The sequence below is a fragment of the Fukomys damarensis genome, unplaced genomic scaffold, assembly GCF_012274545.1.
Source record: "Fukomys damarensis isolate Sample0158 unplaced genomic scaffold, DMR_v1.0_HiC HiC_scaffold_4, whole genome shotgun sequence".
Lineage (NCBI taxonomy): Eukaryota > Metazoa > Chordata > Mammalia > Rodentia > Bathyergidae > Fukomys > Fukomys damarensis.
The window spans coordinates 64,256,382-64,278,082 of NW_022900916.1; the positions used below are offsets into that span (position 1 = coordinate 64,256,382).

The 21,701-nt window shown below is 39.2% G+C and overlaps 1 protein-coding gene across 3 annotated transcripts in view; it reads right to left on the reverse strand.

Annotated features, from left to right (window-relative positions):
• Cldn12 (claudin 12) overlaps positions 1–21,663 on the reverse strand; it is a 44,201-nt gene extending 22,538 nt beyond the window's left edge. Inside the window, exons 1-3 of one of the 3 annotated variants that reach the window (XM_010609531.3) lie at positions 21,539–21,635; positions 19,875–19,969; positions 13,106–16,395 (exon numbers count right to left, since the gene is read on the reverse strand). In XM_010609531.3, coding sequence (XP_010607833.1) covers positions 15,632–16,366 — 735 coding nt within the window. In that variant the 5' untranslated portion in view covers positions 16,367–16,395; positions 19,875–19,969; positions 21,539–21,635 and the 3' untranslated portion in view covers positions 13,106–15,631. Of the gene's footprint in view, positions 1–13,105; positions 16,396–19,874; positions 19,970–21,538 lie in introns of those variants that run through there. The other 2 variants (XR_002024888.2, XR_777404.3) reach the window with 2 other exon arrangements.
• Between the last annotated feature and the right edge of the window lie 38 nt (positions 21,664–21,701).

Below are 21,701 nucleotides of genomic sequence, written 5' to 3' on the forward strand. Positions count from 1 at the left end.
GGGGCCTTTATCATTTCCTGGAAGCTTTCTAGGCCCTGGTACCGAATTTCTGTTACTTACTTTTCTTTCACTGCTGAGACAAAATACCAGACACCAAAAGTTAAAGGGGAAGGTGTTTATGTGGCTTACAGTTCATAGAGATTTCAGTCCATAATCAGCCAATTCTAAGGCAAGGATGACAAACAGGCACAGCAGAGCAGAAACAATATGGCACACACAAGTCAGCAAAGGTATCAACAGAGGTTAACAGCATCTCCCTGTCCCTTTTATCTTATTCAGACTACTTAAAGCAGGTAGCACTCACACCCTTAATCCTAGTACCCTTGAGCCTACCACTGCATCATGCATTAATTCCAGCTTCACACACTTTAGATCAAGCCTAGGACCACATGAGGCTTTGGGGGGACATCTGGACCCAAACCATAACATCCCACCTCTGGCCCCTCAAAGACTAATGTACATTCCTTTACACAAAAGGCATTTAGTCCATCTCTAAGAGTTGCCAAAGTCTGAACCATTTTAGCATTGCTGAAAAGTCCAACTCCAAACTCTTAACTGCAGTCCCCTATACACATGAAAATAAGGTCAAACACTTTGAAAATTCAATGGCATAAAATAGACATTACCATTGCAAAAGGTACAAACAAGATACAAAGGAATGGGACCAAAGTAAGTCCAAAACTGAGTTGGGGAAACATTAAATCCCATGTTCCATTTCCAGTATCTGAGGCAATCTGTGGCAAGGTGTAAACTCCAAAGGGCTTGGGTGGCTCTGCCCCTGTTTCACTTCTGGTGGTTGTACCTCCTGTGACTACCTCTTTGCATTTTCTTCAGGAAACCCATGCTCCTGGCTTCTCCAAACTCCTGGGGTCTCCAATGTACCTTTGGCTTCACACTCACAGCTTCACACTGCCCATGGTCTCTAAACATGCTCATCAGCTTTCACATAAGGCTACTTGAAAAGATGTAAATCTCTGCTGGCAGTTTGATGTCTTGTAAGGACTTGATGGTAAGCTCCCTTTCCCAAATCTTGGATTGCTGTCCTTGGAGTCATTTTCTTCCAAGATCCTAGACTTCTTTGGTGCTACTGCTGGGAAACTCTGCAAGGAGGCTGCTGTATTTAGACCTTAATGAAAAAACATGCCAGGAGCATTGAAATGAATGTTGTGTCTTCCAGAAGAACAATTTTACCCCCTTGAGAAAGAGCTATGATTTCTCTTGGGAACTTTCCATTCACTATCGCATATAATCCTGGAAATACATAAGGGGGAAATTCCCCTCCCTGTTTTCCTATTAGCCAACAACATACAAATCAAGAAGGAGCCACATGGCATGAACCAGTCTCTTTTCCAAGGGTCCAGATTTTGAGTGGAGTAACAATGGGACTATGTTGAGTGGACACGTGTCAGTTCTCTGAGAAGACTATCAATTCATTTCTGTTACCCACATTCCCAGAGCTTTCTTTTCTGTGGTTCAACATTTCCTGATTCCCTGAGCTACCGAGTATATTTCCAAAGACTTCTTTGTTTGCTTAAGTTAGTCAATTTCTTTTGTTTGCATCTAAAGAACCCTAACTAAGATATATTTGGTTGGTAATTTTTCCACTGATAGTTCTGGGAAAACATCCTTTAATTCTGTCAATTCAAAACAGTGAGAAAGGATGTAAATACAGTCAATGCTCCGATTTCCAGTTCACACAGAAACCAGACAATGCTCTCCCAGGGGATTCCTGCTTTATTAAGATTACTGATCTTTCTCTGCAGCATTGAAAGGTGGTCAGAATAAATGTCACAAATACAACATGCCTTTGACCTTTGTTTTCATTATTGACTCTTTACTTTTCTTCTCAGTGGAAACATATGTTGAACTCACAGCTCTTCTCTTGAGTATTAACAAATAAAAACAGAACACCTTTGTTTCAATCTATGCAGAAATCTGATTAGAAGCTTCTTAATTCCAAATTCCATTTCTCCAAAAAGCTCATATATAAAATTACAGGTGTTCTTTATGTTTGCTTGACTCCATAGTGTTCTTAGGTAAAATTTACATACAAGGAAATGCACAAATCTAAAGAACATCATTAAATGAGTTTTGATGTACTGTCTTTTGATTGCCTTTATTGGAAGGAATTTCATAAGGTAGTTTTTACCATGGATATTATAAAACTATTTACCACTGAAGAGTTTAAGCACTAGACAAAAGAACTGACTGGTATATAAATAAGCATCTGATGAGGTAAAGGAAAGGCTCACCAGAAAGCCATCAACAAAGAAAAGTTACCCTGGCATACACTATAATTCCAGATGTCTCTACTATATAACACATAATCCAGTCAGTGGGGTCTTAATTTAAAAATCCTTACAAATCTCCTCCATCCCTTCCTTGTCTACCTACACATGAGGTTAAGGCTAAGCGATTGCCATCAAGGTCATGCCAACATGAGATCCCAAGTCTCTTGGTACCCCCAGTCCAGGAGTCTTTCTGGAAAGTTGCAGTTTGTTTTTGGTTTTGTTTTTAAACTTCAACCAAATTACAGATATTCTTACACTTTTTGTGAAATAAAGTATACTCATTTGCTTCCAGTTCCCTGGCTTTAAAGTTCTCTGAAATCACACCCAGAAATCCCTGGGAAATAAGATCAGTAAGACAGTAAGAAAAGAGCATAGTTGTAACTCTACCTCCTGGAAAATACTCAAGATGAGAACTAGGAGAGTTCTCAATATCTGCAATGGGTGTAAAACCCTATAAAATATATGTTTGTTGATACTGGAAGTGATTTTACTTTAGAAACCAGATATCCTGTAAGCTTCTTATTCTAGAAAATAGCAGGTCACACTGAGAAAGATGGTCATTCTAAAAATGTTTTGATAGAAAGAACTTTTATAAATAACCAAAGACCTACAAAATTTTAGGAAAATGTAGGATGATTTCTGCTCTTCTAACTGAAATCTGCATTGTTTAGTTAAAAATTAACAGACACCAGAGGCATTAAACATAGAATGGGACATCTGGCCCCATCCTGAGATAAGAGGGCACATTGAAACCCCGAGCTCTGAAGTTTTGTGAACCTTGAACACCCGCTTCCCCTGGGCTAAAATAGTTAGCTAGATGAATCTTAAAGCTAAACTCCCTAACTATAAAGAATTGCTACACCTGGTTTAAAGTTAACCATCTGTGACCATGATTTGTATATCGGTAATATGAACTGAGAAAACGAAATGTAACAACCTGAATGAGATCATGGCTGTAAAACTCTACAAAAGAAGGAGCTGTAACCCAGGGCAGAGTCGATCTCTGGCACTACTTTTGGCTGTGATTGGCCTTTTGCTAGCAAAAGAAACTTTTGTTATTTTACTTCCTTTTTTTATCTGTCTGTATGTCATTTACCAATTTCTTCCGCAACAGTTTGCCTGTTCTTATTTTCAGATATGCCATTACAGAAATCCAAGAAAAGCAACAAACTAATAAGTTAGCTCAGAAAATGTCCTTGATTCCAAGGTATTAAGTGTTTCCATCCTCTAGCCATAACCAATTAGAAATTGTACTTGAAACAAAGACCTGATTCATACTGTCCAAAAGCTACAGATGTACATTTACTACATTTAAATATCAACATAAATACCAAAACAGTAAGTGCGTAAAATAAGATGCAGAATGGTAGATACATGTATATAAATGATAAAGTTAGCATTTTATTTAAATACAAAAAATTTGCATTTAATAATGTTAAATGTGGCAGTACTGAATATGTATAAATTAATATACAAAATTCAGGTACAGATTGCTGGTTAACTTTGGGTAGTACTTTGGGCCCTTAGGGGACATTTCAAATATAAAATACAGCATCTTCCTATGTTATAAATATTCTTTATGAGATAATTTTCATAAGTAAAGTATGCTCATGGTAATGCTTTCTAATAGTAGGAAACTACATAGAGGTAAAAATTAAACTGTATTCATCCTGCCAATATTCTATATGTGCTCCTTAAAAGAATCTATTAGTAGCATATGTGTGCAGAGCATATGTGTGTGTGTGAATGTTGTGTCCTTTCAGACATTTTCTGTGCCTTTGCATGGAAGTAGCTTTTTTACATAAATAGAACTGCATTATCCAAACTCTTCTATTGGTGTAAATTTTTGGTATCTTTTCTCATTAGTATATGTAGATAGCTTCCTCAACCATTTTGGTAGCTATATTTAAATTTACCAATCTCCTGTACATTGTTAGAGGAAAATAAACTTGGATCCATACATTTTCTATTTCACTAAAACACGTGGTAAATGAAAAGGTTAAATGTAAAATACAAAACAAAAACCCCAAAGTGCATATAAAGTACATGCTATATAAACACATCTGATTTTTCGGTTTTTAATTCCCCAGGAAAGGAGACAGGCATTTTAAATATGATATGAAACTTAAATTATAAAATGAAATACTTATACATCTTATTATATACAAAATTAAAACTTCAAGAGCTAAAAACAAAGTACTATAGCAAAAGAGTAAAAAGTAAACTTTCTTTAAAGAACAAATTGGCAATATCAACATTCTAAATATATGTAACCTTTCACTCAGGACTTCTAAGTCTTGGTCTTTATACTGTATAATTAATTATGTGAAGAGATATATGTAAGGATTAGGTCTTATTTGAACAGCAAGTTCTTATATTTAAATATGTGTAGTTGAGAAAAATAGCACATGAAAGTATTTCATGGTATTACTTGGGTTAATCACTAGATGTCATAATTGTTCTACAGAAAAGGCATAACCAGCTATATCCACTGAGTATGGAAAATAAAAGGACTTCAGATATGTAGCCCTTCACTTGAAAAAAGGTGGTAGTTTCCACATACCACTCAGTGCAATGCTAAGACATGAATATTCGGCTGTATCATATAGTAATGTGCAAAACAATCTTTTCACAGTGACCTTTAAAATTTCTTTTTAAAGAAATTGAACTGACTTGATGCATGAAATTCTACAATTGAAGATCCATTTTAGTGAGCATAAAGTTTCACTCTTTATGGGAGACACATTAAACTGTAAAACATCTCTGAATGCAGTGATCCCTCAAGTACTATTCCTAAGCAGTTCTAAAGATTCATAAAACTCATTGTATTCTAAGAAAGAATGAGACCCCATGTAAATGAAGCATAAACCATATTCCTAGGAGAAGGGACGGAATGCGGAGCAGATCACTCCCAGCTCTGGCACCTATCTCCTGTCTCCTTAGGGTAGACATGGCTGAGAACTAATGACATATGGATGGTCTTTGCAGTTCGAAGGCTCCCATGCGCCCATTCCGTACTCCTACTCTAGAATTAAAGTTAGACCTGCATAGTCACCTTAACAGGATGGAAGAATAGCAGTGGCTCTGGACCAACTGAGGCCTGGGTCTTTGTAGATTTTCCTCTACCTACTCTTGTTCCTGTTGATAACAGCAGAGCTTTTCAGTAGGCCCTCCCCAAGGCTGGTAGATCAGAAGGTAAATATTATATCTCATTCTTATTTTCCTTTTAAAATCCTAGCATAAGTGAAAGCAGGCCTTAAAACTACTGACTCAGTTACTTTATCTTATTTAAGACAGCCAGTTTAACCAGAAAATGAATGTGTACAGTTACATTGATCCCTTGGAATCATAAAGTATTTTGAATGAAAACATACTCCTTATTCACACCCAGATATGAGCACCGACTTTACATGTTTTCTCTAGGGAAATAATCCACCTACACAGGAAGATTCTCACGCACAATATAACATTTGCTTCACCTTCTTCAATCCTATTTCCAACATTTGGTAAGAGTAGCTGAGAACTTCTAAGAAAAATCCACTGCATGCTCCCAACCACACAGGCAAGAGAAGATGCATGTTATTGGTCCCCAGCCACAGATAAGGAAACTGAAAGGAAAAAGGAATTGATTTGAACACCTACCCAAAATTACTCAGCCAATTAAGACAAAGACATGGACCTAGAGATTCAATACTCCCCTTCCATGTGCTCTCTGTTGTATCCTCCTGGGAAACAATACGAAAGGCACAGATTGCTGTTATGTATACAGTAAAACCTTGGTTTTTTGCGAGCATTTGTTCCAGAAACATGCTTGTAACCAATGGGAGTGGGGGTTCACCAGAGGGCAACTGGAGAAACCTGTCCTCTGCTCTGAGAGCAGCAGCTGTCCTAAAGGCAGTTACTAGCTGGAAGAGTAACCACTGTTTGGCATTCTGTAAGGGACAGATAAAAGCCTGAATTGTCTTTGAGATAATTTTATAAGAGACCCATTTCACGACATTTTAAAGTAAACAAGAAATTTGCAAACATTTACAACACACAACTTAGGGCCAGGTATTTGGCTCAGTGGTTCCACTGCCTGCCTGGCAAATGCAAGGGCCGGAGTTTGATCCCTGGAACAAAATAAAAACAACACACACACACACACACACACACACACACACACACACCACAACAAAATTAAGACACTTTTGAAACAAAAAGCTGAAACAAAGACCAGGACTTATGAAAAAACAAAATGAAACAAAACAAAAAACCAGAAACTATGAAACAAATGAAAGCCTATGAAACAAGTTACAATCTATGAAGCAAAAAGACCAAACTTAGAACCTATGAAAGAAAACTGTTACCGCTGACCAATAATCTCAGTGGGACCTCCAAAATAATATAGGGGGGAGAGATGTAACTCCCAAACCTTCTAGATATCTGAAATGCAAGTACATGTTTTCTAAATTTGAAGAATGATTTCTAGGAACAGAGGTTAAGGGTAGGAAAAAATTATTGAAAGAAAGCTTCTAAGAGAGACAGAAGGGGGACCAGAAAGTGGGTTGCCCTTTATAGGCATAAAGGTTCTAAACTCCATGTCAAGTCTGTGTTTAGTTCATTGTGTTTTGGTAACAAGAACAGTCATTCACACCTACCAAAAGTAGAACTCTACTCCCTGTCTTCCTCTCCCTCGTCCTTCAGATTAGGTTGCTTTACCACATTTGATAATCTTTCCAAAGGTTCCCCCCTCTGCATTACTGGGGATTGAACTCAGCACCTTTAACTTGAGAGGCAGGCATGGTGCCATGGAGCTAAATCCCTGTGCCCCTGGTGTTTCCAATGGATACTGTGATCAGGAACTAGATCTTTTCTGATATGAAATAAAGAAAGCTCCAAATATCTCATAATATGAAAACAAATGTTCTTCAAGGCTGGGTCCCTTATCAAGTTGCAATTAAGATAGTGGCCAGCACACAGTCATCTAAAAGGCCCTAGTGTTGGGGAAGTCTGCTTCTTACATGGCACGTAAGGTGGCTCTCTCATGTGGTTGGGGAGTTGATACCAGTTGTTAGAGACCTTAATTCTTCCTGTGTTAATCATACAGCTGTGCATGTCCTCACACCATGGTGGCAGGCATCCCCAAGTTTGTTGTACATGAGGGAACAAAGCCTAAGCTACAATGTTGTTATCATTTGTATTTAGATGTACCCTGAAAGCCTCATGTGGATGAAGTGGCATTTTCTTTTCCAGAGGTGGCTAAATCTGGAATGTGTGATGCTCGGATTAAGGGCATGTGATTACTAAACCACTATACTAGAGCCCAGTAGTCTGGGTGAGATAGAGGGGAGAAAGACTCTGTTAAGGTCTCTTGTTGCTTTTGCTACCTTCTGACTTCCATGAAATATTTTTCCTCTGGAAAGCCTGTCTGACCATGCCATCCTGACTTGGAGCCAGCTAATTATAGACTGAAATTTCTACAAACTTTGAGCTAAATAAACCTTTCTCCCTTCAACTTTGAGTGTTGGGTATTTTGCCTCAGCAATGAGAGAAAAGTAACTAACGCAAATTCCTTCCCTTTGTGACCTATACCAGTGATGGTGAAACTTTTAGAGCTTTCAAGGGTAACAGACTGCTGCAGCATGCAAGCCATAGGTTCACCACCACTGACCCATAACTTTGGAAGTCACATACCATTATTTCTACAAAATGAAGGAAAAACAAAACTGGGTAACATGGATGAGCTCTTCCCAATGGAGGACAGTACTACAGTGGACATGAATACAAAGAGGCAGGATTATGAGAGGCCACCTCAGCAGGTAGCTACCATGTTTGTTATGCCACTTTTCATCATACAGAAAACAGAAATTCCTTGAATAAGGAATGTGTCTAATTTAATACCAAGGCTTAGTAGAGAGTTGATCTCCTGCAAGGCAGTACAAGGTAAAAGAAAAACATAGAAACAAGACGTAAAACAGCAAGGCACTGGGATGGGCTACACCAAACATGTGGCAATGAGGCCAAGTATGTGGTGAAGACCACAAGCAACCAGGTCCATTGGTATTTTATTATACAGGGGTATGTGGGTAAGAACAGGGTAGAGAGACTCATGCGGTATCTGGGGTGTGTGAGGTGACACAGGCAAGGCTTAAAGAGAGGAGGATTAGGTGTACTTGCAGAAAGAGTGGAACTGACCAAAGGCTGGTTATGGTTAACTAGCACATTACTGAAAACAGGTGGGGAGCTCTGGGGATGGAATGTGAATTAGAGCTACATGGTCCTCAGCTGCAGTGTTATCTTCCTAGGAGCCATGCAGATTCACAGAGCAGGACTTAGATCTCTGCAGCAGCCATTGGTGTGGTTCCACCTGGCATTCTGCTGTGAGTCATGTAGGCTTTGGTCCAGCTCTGAGTACATTATAGCCAATTATTGGGGGGGGGTGCCTGCTACAAATGACAGCCTGCTTTGACTTTGGTCAGGGTGGTCTGCCACAATTTAGTTACAGTAGAGGGATAGTGTGACAGAATAGGGGTTTTAATTGAATTTGAATTTTTTAATACATTAGTCTTGTGAGATATCACTAATGTCAACAATCATGAAGAGTTTGAAAAATTCTATATACATGTCTCTGTACTATTCCAGGCAGTCAGCTTTTCCTGGCCCAACATTCTTTGATGTATTCCTGTTTGTACTACTGCACAAGATCTTGTGCTTGGAATTAAAGAGTTTACACTCTGTTCTGAAGGAACAGTTGCTAAATGATGTAAAGTATAGGACCTAGGTCAGTTGAATTTTACCAAGATTATTCTGTTGCCTGTACAGAGGATGGGTTCCTGAGGAGAGATATAGAAATGCTGGAGATAGGGAGATCTGTCGTCTTACTTTTCTCCCATTGTTGTAGCAAAATACCCACCACCCAAAGTTAAAGGCAGAAAGGTTTACTTGCCTTACAGTCTGTAGAGGTTTCAGTCCATAATTGGCTGGCTCCACAGCAGGATTGCAGAAGGGCAACAGTTCATGGCAGACAGATGGTAGTAAACCAACAAGAGACCGTAACAGTATCTCCCTGCACCTTTTATTTTAATCAGAATACTTAGGGTGGGTGGCACTCACACCCTTAAACCTAGTGCCCCAGGGACTAGCATTGGAACATTAATCAATCACACTCTGTAGATTCAGCCACCTTCAAAATAGCCTATGACCACCTGAGGCACTGGGGCTACAGCTAGACACAACCGAATCTGCTAAGAGGCTGCTTCAGATAGTCCCTTCATCAGATCAAGTTTTACAACTCATAGTATTTACTATGATTTCTAACTTTCTCACCAGTTAATCTGAAACTCAGCAATTCAATCCAGCCAAAGCAATAATATGCAGGTAAACAGCAGAAAAAAAGCAAAACCCTAACTTGTAAAATTTATGAACTTCTGGAGCATAAATACTACCATCATTTCAAGATAACAACATGCCGTCACCGCACATGGTGTAGGGAAGAGGTGTGCACAGTTGACTCTTATGGGCCAGTGACCACCTGGCTCCAGCACTTCGTTGCTATTTGTACTCTTAAAGCACAAGTAGCTAGTTAGGTCAGGGCTTAAAAGCTACTGTCGCTAAACAACACTAACTCTTCATTTGTATCTACAGATGAATGAAAATCAGAATAAAGCTTGGCATGTCTGCCTTCATTTTGTTCTATTACCTGAAACTTTTGGTCAGATTCCTACTGAGCTCTACCCATAGGAATTGGTAATCACATAAGGACTGTCTCTTTAAAAATGACAAGGTTTACTACCACTAAATTGTTTTTCAGATGGTCTATGTAGTTCAAACTGGCCTTTAACTCCTGGAAGTTGATCCTTCTTCCTCAGCCTCCCAAGTGCTGGGATTACAGGCATGAGTCACCCCACACAGCCCTTATTATTACTATATTTACCTAAACTGTCTCATCCTCTTCCAAGACTAAGGATATGATAACTAAGGTATTCTCAAAATTTGCAGGCACATTTAACTGCCAGCTCTTACAATGTCCTGGTTCCAGATCCCCAAGGGTGGCACCTAGAAATCTCCAGTCATTGCCTTAACTGCAGTCACCCTGGCTTCCACACAACTGGCTCACCTTCCAGCCCCAAGCAGGAGCAACCAGGAACTGGATTGCCTTTGCAAAAAACAGAACTTCTCTGGAGACATTTTATTAAGCTAGAACTGAAATAACAATCAAGAAGACTCTAGCCCACCATGGCTACCCAATAAAAGCTGACCCCTCCTTTCCTTTTTTAACTGGCCACCCTGGTTCTCTGTCAGTGCTATCCTCCTTCAGTTCTTCTCTTTAAGGTGAATTTCCTTCCCCATTTTATCTTTCCTTCTCAATCAAGTTTTACCAGTTTTCCTTTTCTTGGGGATTGTTTTCACTTTCTCCTATCACCAGGGTGAAAGACCCCATGTATGAAGGATCCCACATACAGTATCAAGAGGAACACATTAGCAGATTGGGAACGCGAGGGATGAGCTGAGACCACACCCTCTTTCACACAAGCATGGATGGTGAAGTTCCTAGACACCTACTCTCCCCAGAGGACTGCCAGGATCTGCAGCAACCTCCTGGACCTTCCATATTCAAGATAATCTTCCAAGAGTAAAGGAAAAAGTAGCATAGGAAGAGGCAAAACTCACTTAAACATTCAAAGGGCTTACACTAATGTACTTATTAGAGGTTTCCTTTCAAACTGTTTAAAGTAAATCTTGAAGCAACACCACTAGACATAATTCAGTTAATGTATTAATATCACCTTTCCCATAATGCAAAATCCCAGGTTCTACAAAGTGAATACTAACCACCCCAAGACTGTGACTTACTAGACTCCTGCTAACAGGCCCAAACACAAGTGGCTTTTCACACAAATAAAGAAAAATTTCCTTTTTGTCCATCTCACTTTCTTCCCCACAATTTGCTGAATAATTTTCTTTATAGAAATCAGGAAAGGTGGCTTACTTCAAAACAGAATAAACCAACCATCCCCCCATTAATTTGGCTATAAATACTAAGCAGGCAATGGAAATGCATTTTCTACCCAATTTCACAGTGCCACAATGGGTTCAAAGAGCTTGGACATGCTTATGCTACTTACACTGAAATTTCCTGGGATAAAGGGATACCCAGCAGGTAAAGACTGACCTCTCCTGGAAAGGCTCTTTTCCAGAAGAGCACACAGGATGTGGGGAACAGGAGAGAGGGAGCACATCAGACCAACCTGAGGATGCTTTAGGATTCACTGCTAACAGAAACAGAACAGCTAATTAAGATACCATCCAGTCCTGTGATTCTGTGATTTTGGTTTACATCTTTTCTGCAAGGATTTTTCCTTTTGAGTTTTTCTGGACAAAAGACCTGACACAAACTATTTAAAATCTCTCCTAAAAGAAAATATTCTGGAGATAACATACATCTTAAAAAAGAAGCACAAGATCAGCATAAAGAGAAGTAAAAAGCTGAAGTGGGACCAGTGCATTGTACAAACATCGCAGTGGCAAATGTCTCTTCTATGTCCTGCAAGTTCTATGACGTTGTCTCTCTTGATGATAAATCTGACCAATTAAGGTTGTGTCTGCCAAGTTTATTCACTACAAATTTATTTTTCCCTCTGAAATTAAGCCATTTTGTACTCTAGGACTAAATATTTTCTCATTACATTTTCATCGAAATTAGTTTTAACCCCATGTTTTCTAATTGCACCATTTTTATACTTTGAAAATGAGCTTTTCCATATTTATCAGTATTCCCTATCTATTCAACAAGTTATAACCTGCTACATACATTTATTTTTTGAGACAGAATCTTGTTATGTAGCCAGACTGGCCTTGAACTGGTGATTCTCCTTAGTCTCCCAAGGAGCAATACTACAGGAGTGTGCCACCTTGCTTGGCCTTGTTTTGATGCTCAAATTGTTCCAGATTTGGCCGGTGGGAGCTCCTTCAAACTGGCAGCTGTAATCTGATGAGGCTCCATAATTCTTTGGGTACTTCCTCACTTTTTGGCAGAACAAGATATGCTGGGCTCATTTGTACTTCCCCTGCCCCAGCACTGTAACTAGTCCATTTTGTAAGGAGCTCCATGCTGGATGCATTTTTTAAAAAATGATCTTAGATGGTGACTGCAAATAATGTGTATTTCTCACTTCTAGTTGATATATCTATTTCCTATGAATCTGAACAGCATGTAAAGATTCTCTAGCATTTAATCACTTGTAGTGAACTTGTAAATCTGAGGGACTCTGGACTGCACTTTCATATTATCATTTGGGGATACCCATTACTCATTTCCAGTGCAACAGTGGCTCTGCCATCTAATATACTATAAAAGAGCTATGGGTTTTAGTGAGGGCTGTGAAAAATACCTCTAGATGGATACAATCCTGAACTAAAAGCTCATCACAGGCTTTAAAAAATGGTGAAATGACTTACCTGTGACCTTTTCCTGGTAACCTCAAGCTTTGAAGACTAAGACAAGGTCCCCCACTTGAGAACCCCCAAACTCCCAGATCAGAGCATTTAAAGTTCATTGATGAAGCAAATCTGGACTATAGTCCTCTTTTGAGGACTATGAAAATATTCTAGTGAACTCCTATGACCACTCCTAGAAATGGATAAAATATCTTGATCTTTCTAGATTAATAATCTCACATTTTGTTTCCTTTCTAGTTCTTATTCCATAGGACTTTAAATGAGATTGTTTTTTCTACTTAAATACACACCCAAGAAGCACTTCTAAAAATATTTTACCTTAAAGAAAACATGAACTTGTAAAAATACATCTTTTAATAAACATAGTGAAGTACAGTACACTTTTATTGAGGTTTTACCTTGCAGTTTACAGCAAACATACTATCCTTTATAGCATGTATGTACAAGTAAAATAAACTCAGAATCTTGGTTTTTCTCCAGGTTGGATAAACCAAATCTGGTGCACCATACCACATTTAAGGTTGTTTTCCAAGCTGGCTTCTGTAACAGCAAAAAATTATCCCCAATCAGAATGATAGCCTGATCGGTGCTCAAAAACCATTACAAAGAACTGTAAATACTTGTTTTCCTTTAATGGTTTAAAAAAACAGTTGACAGCAAATCTGAAACACTAAGACAATAAGAAAACAGTTGTTTATGTCATGTGAATCTATAATAAATACTAATTTCATAATCTGTATGATTATGAAGATTATGAAGTATAGGAAAGCTCTATGTTTATATGAGTTGTTATAATTGCAAAAACTAAAAACTGCCTAGTAATAGCTCATTCTTTTTCTTTAACATTGTTTATGCAAAGATCAAGGGATGGTAGAATTCTTGATCCTTCTGGACAAAATTTTAGTGAGAAGGAACTAAATTACCCAAGTGGGAAAATTAGTATTAATCTCAAAATTCTACCAGTCATTACCTTGGAATGATCAAGACTCAGCTCCATCTGAGGAGAATGAAAAGAATTACAACTGAAAATTAGAAGCTATAAGTGAAAAACAGCCTTGCATGTGTTCTACTGATGGCATTTAAAAATTATGCAACTACATTTATTTTCTATTTACATAAAGTAGTGTTGGAATTAGAAAAAGTACTATATATCTATATATATGTATACCAGAATCATAATCAGATTTGTAAAAGATGCATAAATCTGTTTATTATACAATTAGCTATTTGTAAAATCTTTAACAAAACAAAGTCCTTATGGACATAATACTAATATATAGCAAATTACTCCAACTAAATAAGCAGCTCAAATTCATAAGGGCAAACACCCTAAATCCCTGAATCTCGAAGTGTTATCTCAATGTTGAGATAGTTACACTTAACTGATACCACCTCACGATACAGATTTTAACTCATTCCTCCTTAGTACATCATTATGATTTCAGAGGTGGAAATGGTACAATTTCTCTATCACTTTTACCCAGCCTCTTGATTATGGTAGTGTTGTTACAGCATGTAGGCGAAGGGAGGTACCACAAGAATCTGATGAATGCAAGTACAGTGAATTTCTAGGGTCCAGGATATTGCTGGTATTATATAATTTGACTATCAGAAAGTCATCATTCTTGTTGAAATGTATTCCTGGATGAACGACTGAGAAGACCAGCAACAATGAAGTCAGCCTGTTCACTACCTGTCAGGTAATAGTTTGGTTATTTGATCTTGCCTATTAGATTAAAACTTACTCATGGATAGGACCTGATCCCCTACTTCTCCTGTATCCTCCAAACCACCTACTAAAGTGGTGGGCCAAGACAAACACTCAAGACAGTAACTGGTGATGGGGGAGGAAGTGAATTGGTTATGGTAAAGCCATCTTCTTACTTCACCCACACAGTAGTCACCAGTAAATCACTTCCGTTGTAATGAAGAACAGATTCTTGTCCCCTACCACTTATGTCTAAAGAGAACAAACCATTAGGTCCAAACAACCTTTTGTTAATTTCTCTTAGCTCCTAAGAGATTATATGTGTGCCTAAGTACAGCCTGATAGATGATATCTAGAATAACAAGTTTTTCTGCCTCAGAGGAAGTACAAATTAGTCAGAGGGCACATTTGGACTCCAACGATACAATTTATGGAATCATTAAAATTATTTAAATGGTTTTTTTTGGTATCGTGATCAAACTTGGGACCTTGCACTTGCGAGGCAGGCAGCAGCACCACTGAGCTAAATCCCCGGCCCTAAAATTATTTAAATGTTATTCACAACAGATACTTAAATGTTTGTCTTATTCTGACTTCACTTAAAATGCATTTTACTTTTAAACACTGGCATGAGGTAGAAGATAAGGAACTCACAAAATAAGAAAGTAATTCTCAAAATACTGAAGATTATTCAATACAATTAGCCCCAAGAGAGAAAACAAGTTATAGCCACAGGTGGCTAGATTATTGACTACTGTTAAAATATTACCCTTAGCTGACGAAAATTTCTTTTAAAGTTGCCTTTCTTTTTCCAGTGTAAAGTATTACTGAAAAAGGCCAAAACACAATCTGAAATATTCATAGATTGTACACAACAGCCCCTCTTAGCCATCATTCTTTACTATACTGTTCTAAACCACACAGGCTGTTTCCCTTAAATAATTGATCAGATATCAAAGAGGCTAAAAATCCTTCCAATATAAGAAGCAAGAGAAAAGAAATGTTTTACATTTAAAAATAATGTAATTTACTCCTAAGAACTAGCAGCACTTCATTCCACCAGGACATACAAATTTGGATTTGTTGACTCTCGGGAACAAAGGAAAATGTACAGAGGCTCAAAAAGGCTTTTTATACAACAGGAATGTGAGGGGCTACAAGAAATTTTTTTAAACAATTAACTATATTCTCATTAGGTAGTGTGTGAAACTACTGGAATGTCAATTTCAATGGCAGAGAGGCGGGAACGTGCTGAATAGGGCTGAGAGTAACTGTGCATACTGGGGGGATGGGAATACAGTGGCTGCCAGAAAGGAGAAGGCAGAGATTTGCATGCACAATACCAAATAAACAATAAGAGGGAAGTCATGAACAGACCCCCAGCACTGGCAATAGTAACATAAACTGCGTAGTCAAATGTAAAGACTGGTTCAAACTTCCTGTTCAGATGGATGTTATAAAAGATGACCCAGATCGATGGAGAGAGGCTCACAATACCTGCCAGGAAAAAAAGCAGCCCAGCCACCAAGTGACAACCTGCACTATTGACCAGACACTTGGCCAGTTTGATGTTAGGCACCGAGGACCTGAAGGCCGTGTTACACATTCCAATCAGGCAGAGCAGCAAGGCACCCGTTGCAATCAAGATGCTGAGGGGCAGGGCAAACTGGAGGACACGCAGGTCTAGCTGGTCAACTGATGAGTACCAAGTAGTGTCGTACATCAGGCAGTCACTGCTTCCATCATACCGGGCACATTTCACCCACAGACCTGTGTAAACAGTCAAGTTCTTCTCGTTTCTGTTGAATGTGATCAGTCGTAATTTTCTCCAGTTAGGAAGCAAAGTTCCCGCAAAGAGGCCTGCTACTGAGGCGATTCCACACAGGAAGGAGAGGACTGTGGCTGCATGGACATCCCGACAGCCCATGGCAGGCAGCCTTGTGCAGAACTGTGAAACTACGGAGTGACACACAAAAGGAAAAATCATGAAGGGACAACGGTAGAGCACAGCAGGACAGGTGCTACCAACGAGAAGACCTCTAATGACAAAGTCAATGCAAAGAGACACACTCTTATACAGAGGGAAACCGTCTGTACAGTATAAACACACTTGTGACCTCAGAGCTCAGGTGCACACACATTCACTTGGTTATCAGTGTTACAACTTTTTAGTCATCAGTGTTTTTTTCCATTTAATTAGAACCACCAAAATAAAGTAAAATTCTCTTGACACTGCACTTAAAATTTCTCTGGTTGTCACTAATCATTCATTCAGCACACAAATATAGTACTGATCACTGTTATGTACCAGGCACGCATACATATAAAAAGGGCCAAAGCACTCAATTATTGGCTACAAACAACATAAATTCGGCCTCAAATGTTCATAGTAAAAAATGATACCAGGCAGCAGAGAAATATATAACAGAGAAATATGTATCTGAGCTTGGCAACTCTGGTTAATTTCAACAACAATTAAGAAATCAATTATGTGTTAATTCTTCTGTTTTCAACTAGTGGCTATATATTACTCATAGATATGCTCTACCTGAAGAGTGGCTGATGCATCTAATTAGTATTTATCAAAGCTATACAATTTATATTTAGATATTTCTATTAATACATTTTTAATAGCAATGGGAAAATACACAATTTGTCACATAAAAATTCCTAAGGCACTGGCAATTTGCAAAGCTAAGCACGCATTTTGGCAAATATGACAAGCACATGGTGGGTGAATATTTGAGATGGATTACTCATATAAATATATGAACTTGGCTGGCGTGTCCTTTCATAGTAGCCCACTCTCATGCTGTAGACTGCTCTTTTCCTACTTTTACTTGGCCCAAACTCTCTGCAAATCATGTTTCTTTTCCTACATTTAATAAATGTAAAATCTCACTACCTTTTGTGCTTGTTTTACCAAATTCTTTGTCAAGAAAAACCTAGAAACAAACTCTGGAAAGAGACCCAAACAACCTAAAATACAGTAACATATCTTAGCAAAGCCCTTTGGCACAATTTTTTGTTTATTTCTCTCTCTCTGAAATCTGTGACACCTTTTTTCTTCTCTTTCTTGTTTTCGGTCACTCATTGCAGGTACAAGTCAGTAAAGAGCACTCAGAAAATCTGTTATTAACCCAGTCACAGAACAGGTCAGATTTCATACATGTGGCCTAGACTTTAGTAAGCTTTTTTGTCCTAATGTTTCTGTTCTCCATGATACTTTGTTCAACTTTTTCACTCTTCTGGGAAAACGAGTTACATATTTGTAATTTGGTCTCCTGCTTTAAATCAACAAGTCATTGAGGCCAAACCCCTTTCCCCAGGGACCTCTGCACTCTAAAAGCAGCTTACAGATCTTACTTGAGTACTGATATTAGGAAAAGACAAAAAGCTAAATATCCATAAAAACTCCAAATATACCTTTCTGGTGTTATATGCAGTTATCCGAAAAACAGGGAGCTGCTGATATAAGGAGGCAAAAAGGGTAGCTTTATGGCCCCTCAAGCCCCTAGCCTATTTCCAGTTCCTCAAGATCCATTAAACTGGTCCTTCCTCAAGGGATGCAGTGGAAAACTATAAAAATCCTACATGGGAAATGGAAAGGCCTGAGGCTCTTCATCAAAATGAAGGACTCTAATACTGTTCTGGGTGCAGATAAGCAGTCACGAATGACTCCTCATTCACCACAGCTTAAAAGGGTACCAGTATCAAGATTCCTGATTTTAATTAGAACTATTAATATGGGTAATCTAAGGCTATAACTCTCAGGCTTTCAATAATTTATCTGATATTCCACTTTGCCATACTTTCTCCTTCACAGCAGCGGTGGAAATCTAACCTGCTCCTTCTCACACTTGGGCTCTACATGCCTAATCTAATAGTAAAGTAACTCTCTTAGAAATTCACCAAGCTTTTTCCCATCAAAAAGGTATCTCAACAGTCTTTCACAAGTAGACACTAGTTCTTTGTCTTCTGACAGGATTTTTTCTTCAACCCAGCTTGTAAGCCTTAACACCCCAAGGTAGTTGAAGAGCATATAATCCCTAGTAGGAAGAGGACTTATAGGCCCTTTCAGCAAGAAGTAGTTAGGAAGACTAGAGCCCTCATCATTCCCTATTATGGGGATCTGTCTCCCTCCGGGAGAAATGAGGCAGGAGATTAGGGAATGGCAGACTGGCTTGGGGAAGTAGGCATGATCTGTGAATTGCAAAGTTCCAGGGCGTAAGTTTAGAACAGTTCCCCATAAACCTGCACATGGACTTCTTATAAGAACTTCAGAAGTTCTGAACAGGATAGCCTAGACCTGTGGTTAGCCCAAGGTGTGGGAAATGCAACAAACAAACAAACAAACAAAAAAACCAACTAAAACAAAAACAGTTGCTACTGAACTCTCTTGCCTGTGTTCTTTCACAGTAATCCACCTTCATGCTGTAGAGTGTACTTCTTTTCCTTTTACATGGCCCAAACTCAATCTGTAGAGTATGTTTCTTTTCCTACCTTTAATAAACATACAATTACACTACCTTAAAAAAATATGTGAGCTTATTGTTTCCATTTAGGAGGCAGGCTGATCTTGTAGAATAGGACCCCAATATCCATCATGACCATGATTTACAAAATAAGCAAGTCAGATGTCTTCTGACCTTCAAATTTCTAATCAGTAAATTATTCCCTTAGGTATTTTTGAGATGAATAAACCAAAATATAGTCAGAAATTTAAGTTTGTAGTGATCATTAGTAATTTATTTTCTTCTGGTAGGAAAATGCCTTTCTTTTGGATTCTCAGCAAACAACCAGATGATTACAGTCATATAATGAATGCATTCTTTTTGGAATACTTATGACCAAATTTAAAAAGACTTTCAAGACAAGTACTTTCCTTTGTCATCTGAATATTCCACAGTGATTTTCAGAGAAACAGATGGATAAAATTTGGTACACAATTAAATGTTATCAAAAATATCACTGAATAAAAATATTTTCAAAAGGATGTGTTTTCTATGGTTTGGAATAGAGTTCAAAGAAGACTGGAGCAGGAATAGTGGCCAAGATTTAGGAATTCTCAAACCCATTATAACTTTTTTGGGGGACAATTTCAAGGAACAGATATAACAGAACATGTCTCATAGCAGCTAAATTAATTCTTTTTTTTTTGGTACCGGGGATCAAACTCAGGCCCTTGTGCTTGCAAGGCAGGCAGCAGAACCACTGAGCCAAGTCACTGGTCCCATTAATTTTTGATAGTAACTCTGGCAGTTCCTTCTACATATAACTTGGGTTTTCTTAGAAACCATTAAACCATCATTAATTATACTTAGGGTAGATCCGTTCTATATGTATTTTGTTGAAGAATAGTTTTTAAAAAGCATCATTATTAACTGTGGTAGCAGGGAGGAAGGAAATAAGATATAATCAAAGGATATACTTACCCTTTCAAGTACCTGATAGGTTTATTTAATTTAGAAGAAACACACAGGAGAGATGAACACAGTAGAAATGAATACACAGTAGAGATGATGTGGGCCTAGAGAAAAATGAAAATGGTCCAAATTAGTTCAGTAGTCCTCAAAAAATTCAAATTGAATTAAAAAATAGGTAGCAATTGCCTAAAATTAATAAACTGTTAAACCAAAAAGGGCAGGCAGTTTTTGATTAGGGGTGTAGTTCAATGGTAGAGCATTTGCCTAGCATGCACAAGGCACAATGGATGCCCAACACTGCTAAAAAAGAAAGAATAAGAACAACACCCCACCCCCGAAGAGTAGCCTACTAAATACATGCTCGGTTAGAAGATGAGGAAAAAACTAATTATGTGATCTGAGAAGATAGCAGAATCAAGGACAAAAATCACTTTGCCTTGGAAATATATGCTCTGTATTCAATGAATGTTTAAAGAATCCATGACAATAGTGAAAAAGAAGGAAGAGGAAAGTATATAGCTGTCTCGGAAGTAAAAGAAATAGGCTGGTTTTTAAAAACACTGTACTTTAAAAAAGGATACAGACAACAAAACCAGGCAAAGCTAATCTGCACTATTATGTGCGCCCTAAGATTTTTAACTAAGTGCTTTGTTTATAGTACCACCAATGCCTCAACCTGCCATTTTAAGATGCTCCCACATATATAAACACCAGGAACTTCCTCAACTACTACTTATCTCAGGGAGTATAAGTATAAAAACTTTGCCAGGTGTGGCCGTGGGAACCTCTAAACCCAAGTACTCCAGAGGCTGAGGAGAAGGACCACAAGTTTGAGGTCAGCCTAAGTAATTTAGTGAGACCCCGCCTTAAAAAAATATTAAATGCTTAAGAGCTTCCTGGATTAAGAGAGAGAGAGGAGGGGGCGAGCTTCCTGGATTAAGGTGTTTGTCATTTGTCCCATTATGGTCTTTATGTAGAATATTGTCTGCAGAGACTTCCACCAAGCCCTACCCCGCCAAAGTATAATTCTGGAGTTGTTATCAAGCTCAATCGCTGAGATGAAAGGAAATCATTTTATAATAAATTACACACAACAGAGTCCCTGGGCAATCCTTTTAAGTGAGCTCACCAAGTCTCTAACGTCCTTTTCAAGTCCCGGAACACAGAAGCCGGGCTTCCGAGAAGAGCGAAGCTAGGCCTCTGGGGAGCAGCACCCCGCGCCCGCCACCTCTTCCCCCGAGCCTCGTCTTCAGGACAAACTGGGCAGAAGGGAGGGGCGGATGCCCGCACTCCCGTCCGAGCCAAAGGCGAGACCGCAACGCTGCCTCCGCGCCCGGCCCAGCCCGTCCCCACCGCACAGACGCGGCGGAAGGGAGCGGGTCAACATTACACAACCGGCATCAGCTGGTTTTCAAAAATAGCAACCCCGCGGCTCCGCACCGCGCGCCCCAGCCTGCCCAGCTCCCGGCCCTCGGCTCTGCAGCAGCGCACCTCCACGTCTCCACATTCCGCTGCATGAAATAATGTTTGTACGACTGTATCAATTTCCACACCCCCGAGCGCAGTCAGCGCTTTTCAATACCCCTGCCTTCCGGTCGGTTCCGCTAACTTCACAGAAAATCCTCAACTGCTCGCACAGGTCCCAGAGATCCGAGGCTTCGGGGTGCACCTACCTGCGGCTCACAGCCCGGACATCTCTCTCGCCCACTCAGTGGAGCCTCCGCAGCGTCTGCCGCCCCGCGTCCCGGAAGTGCGTTCCCAGCGAGGACGCGCCCCAGAGGCTTCTGGGAGCAGCGGCGGACTCGCTCGGGGCTCGCCAGGGAAGGCCAGGGCGCC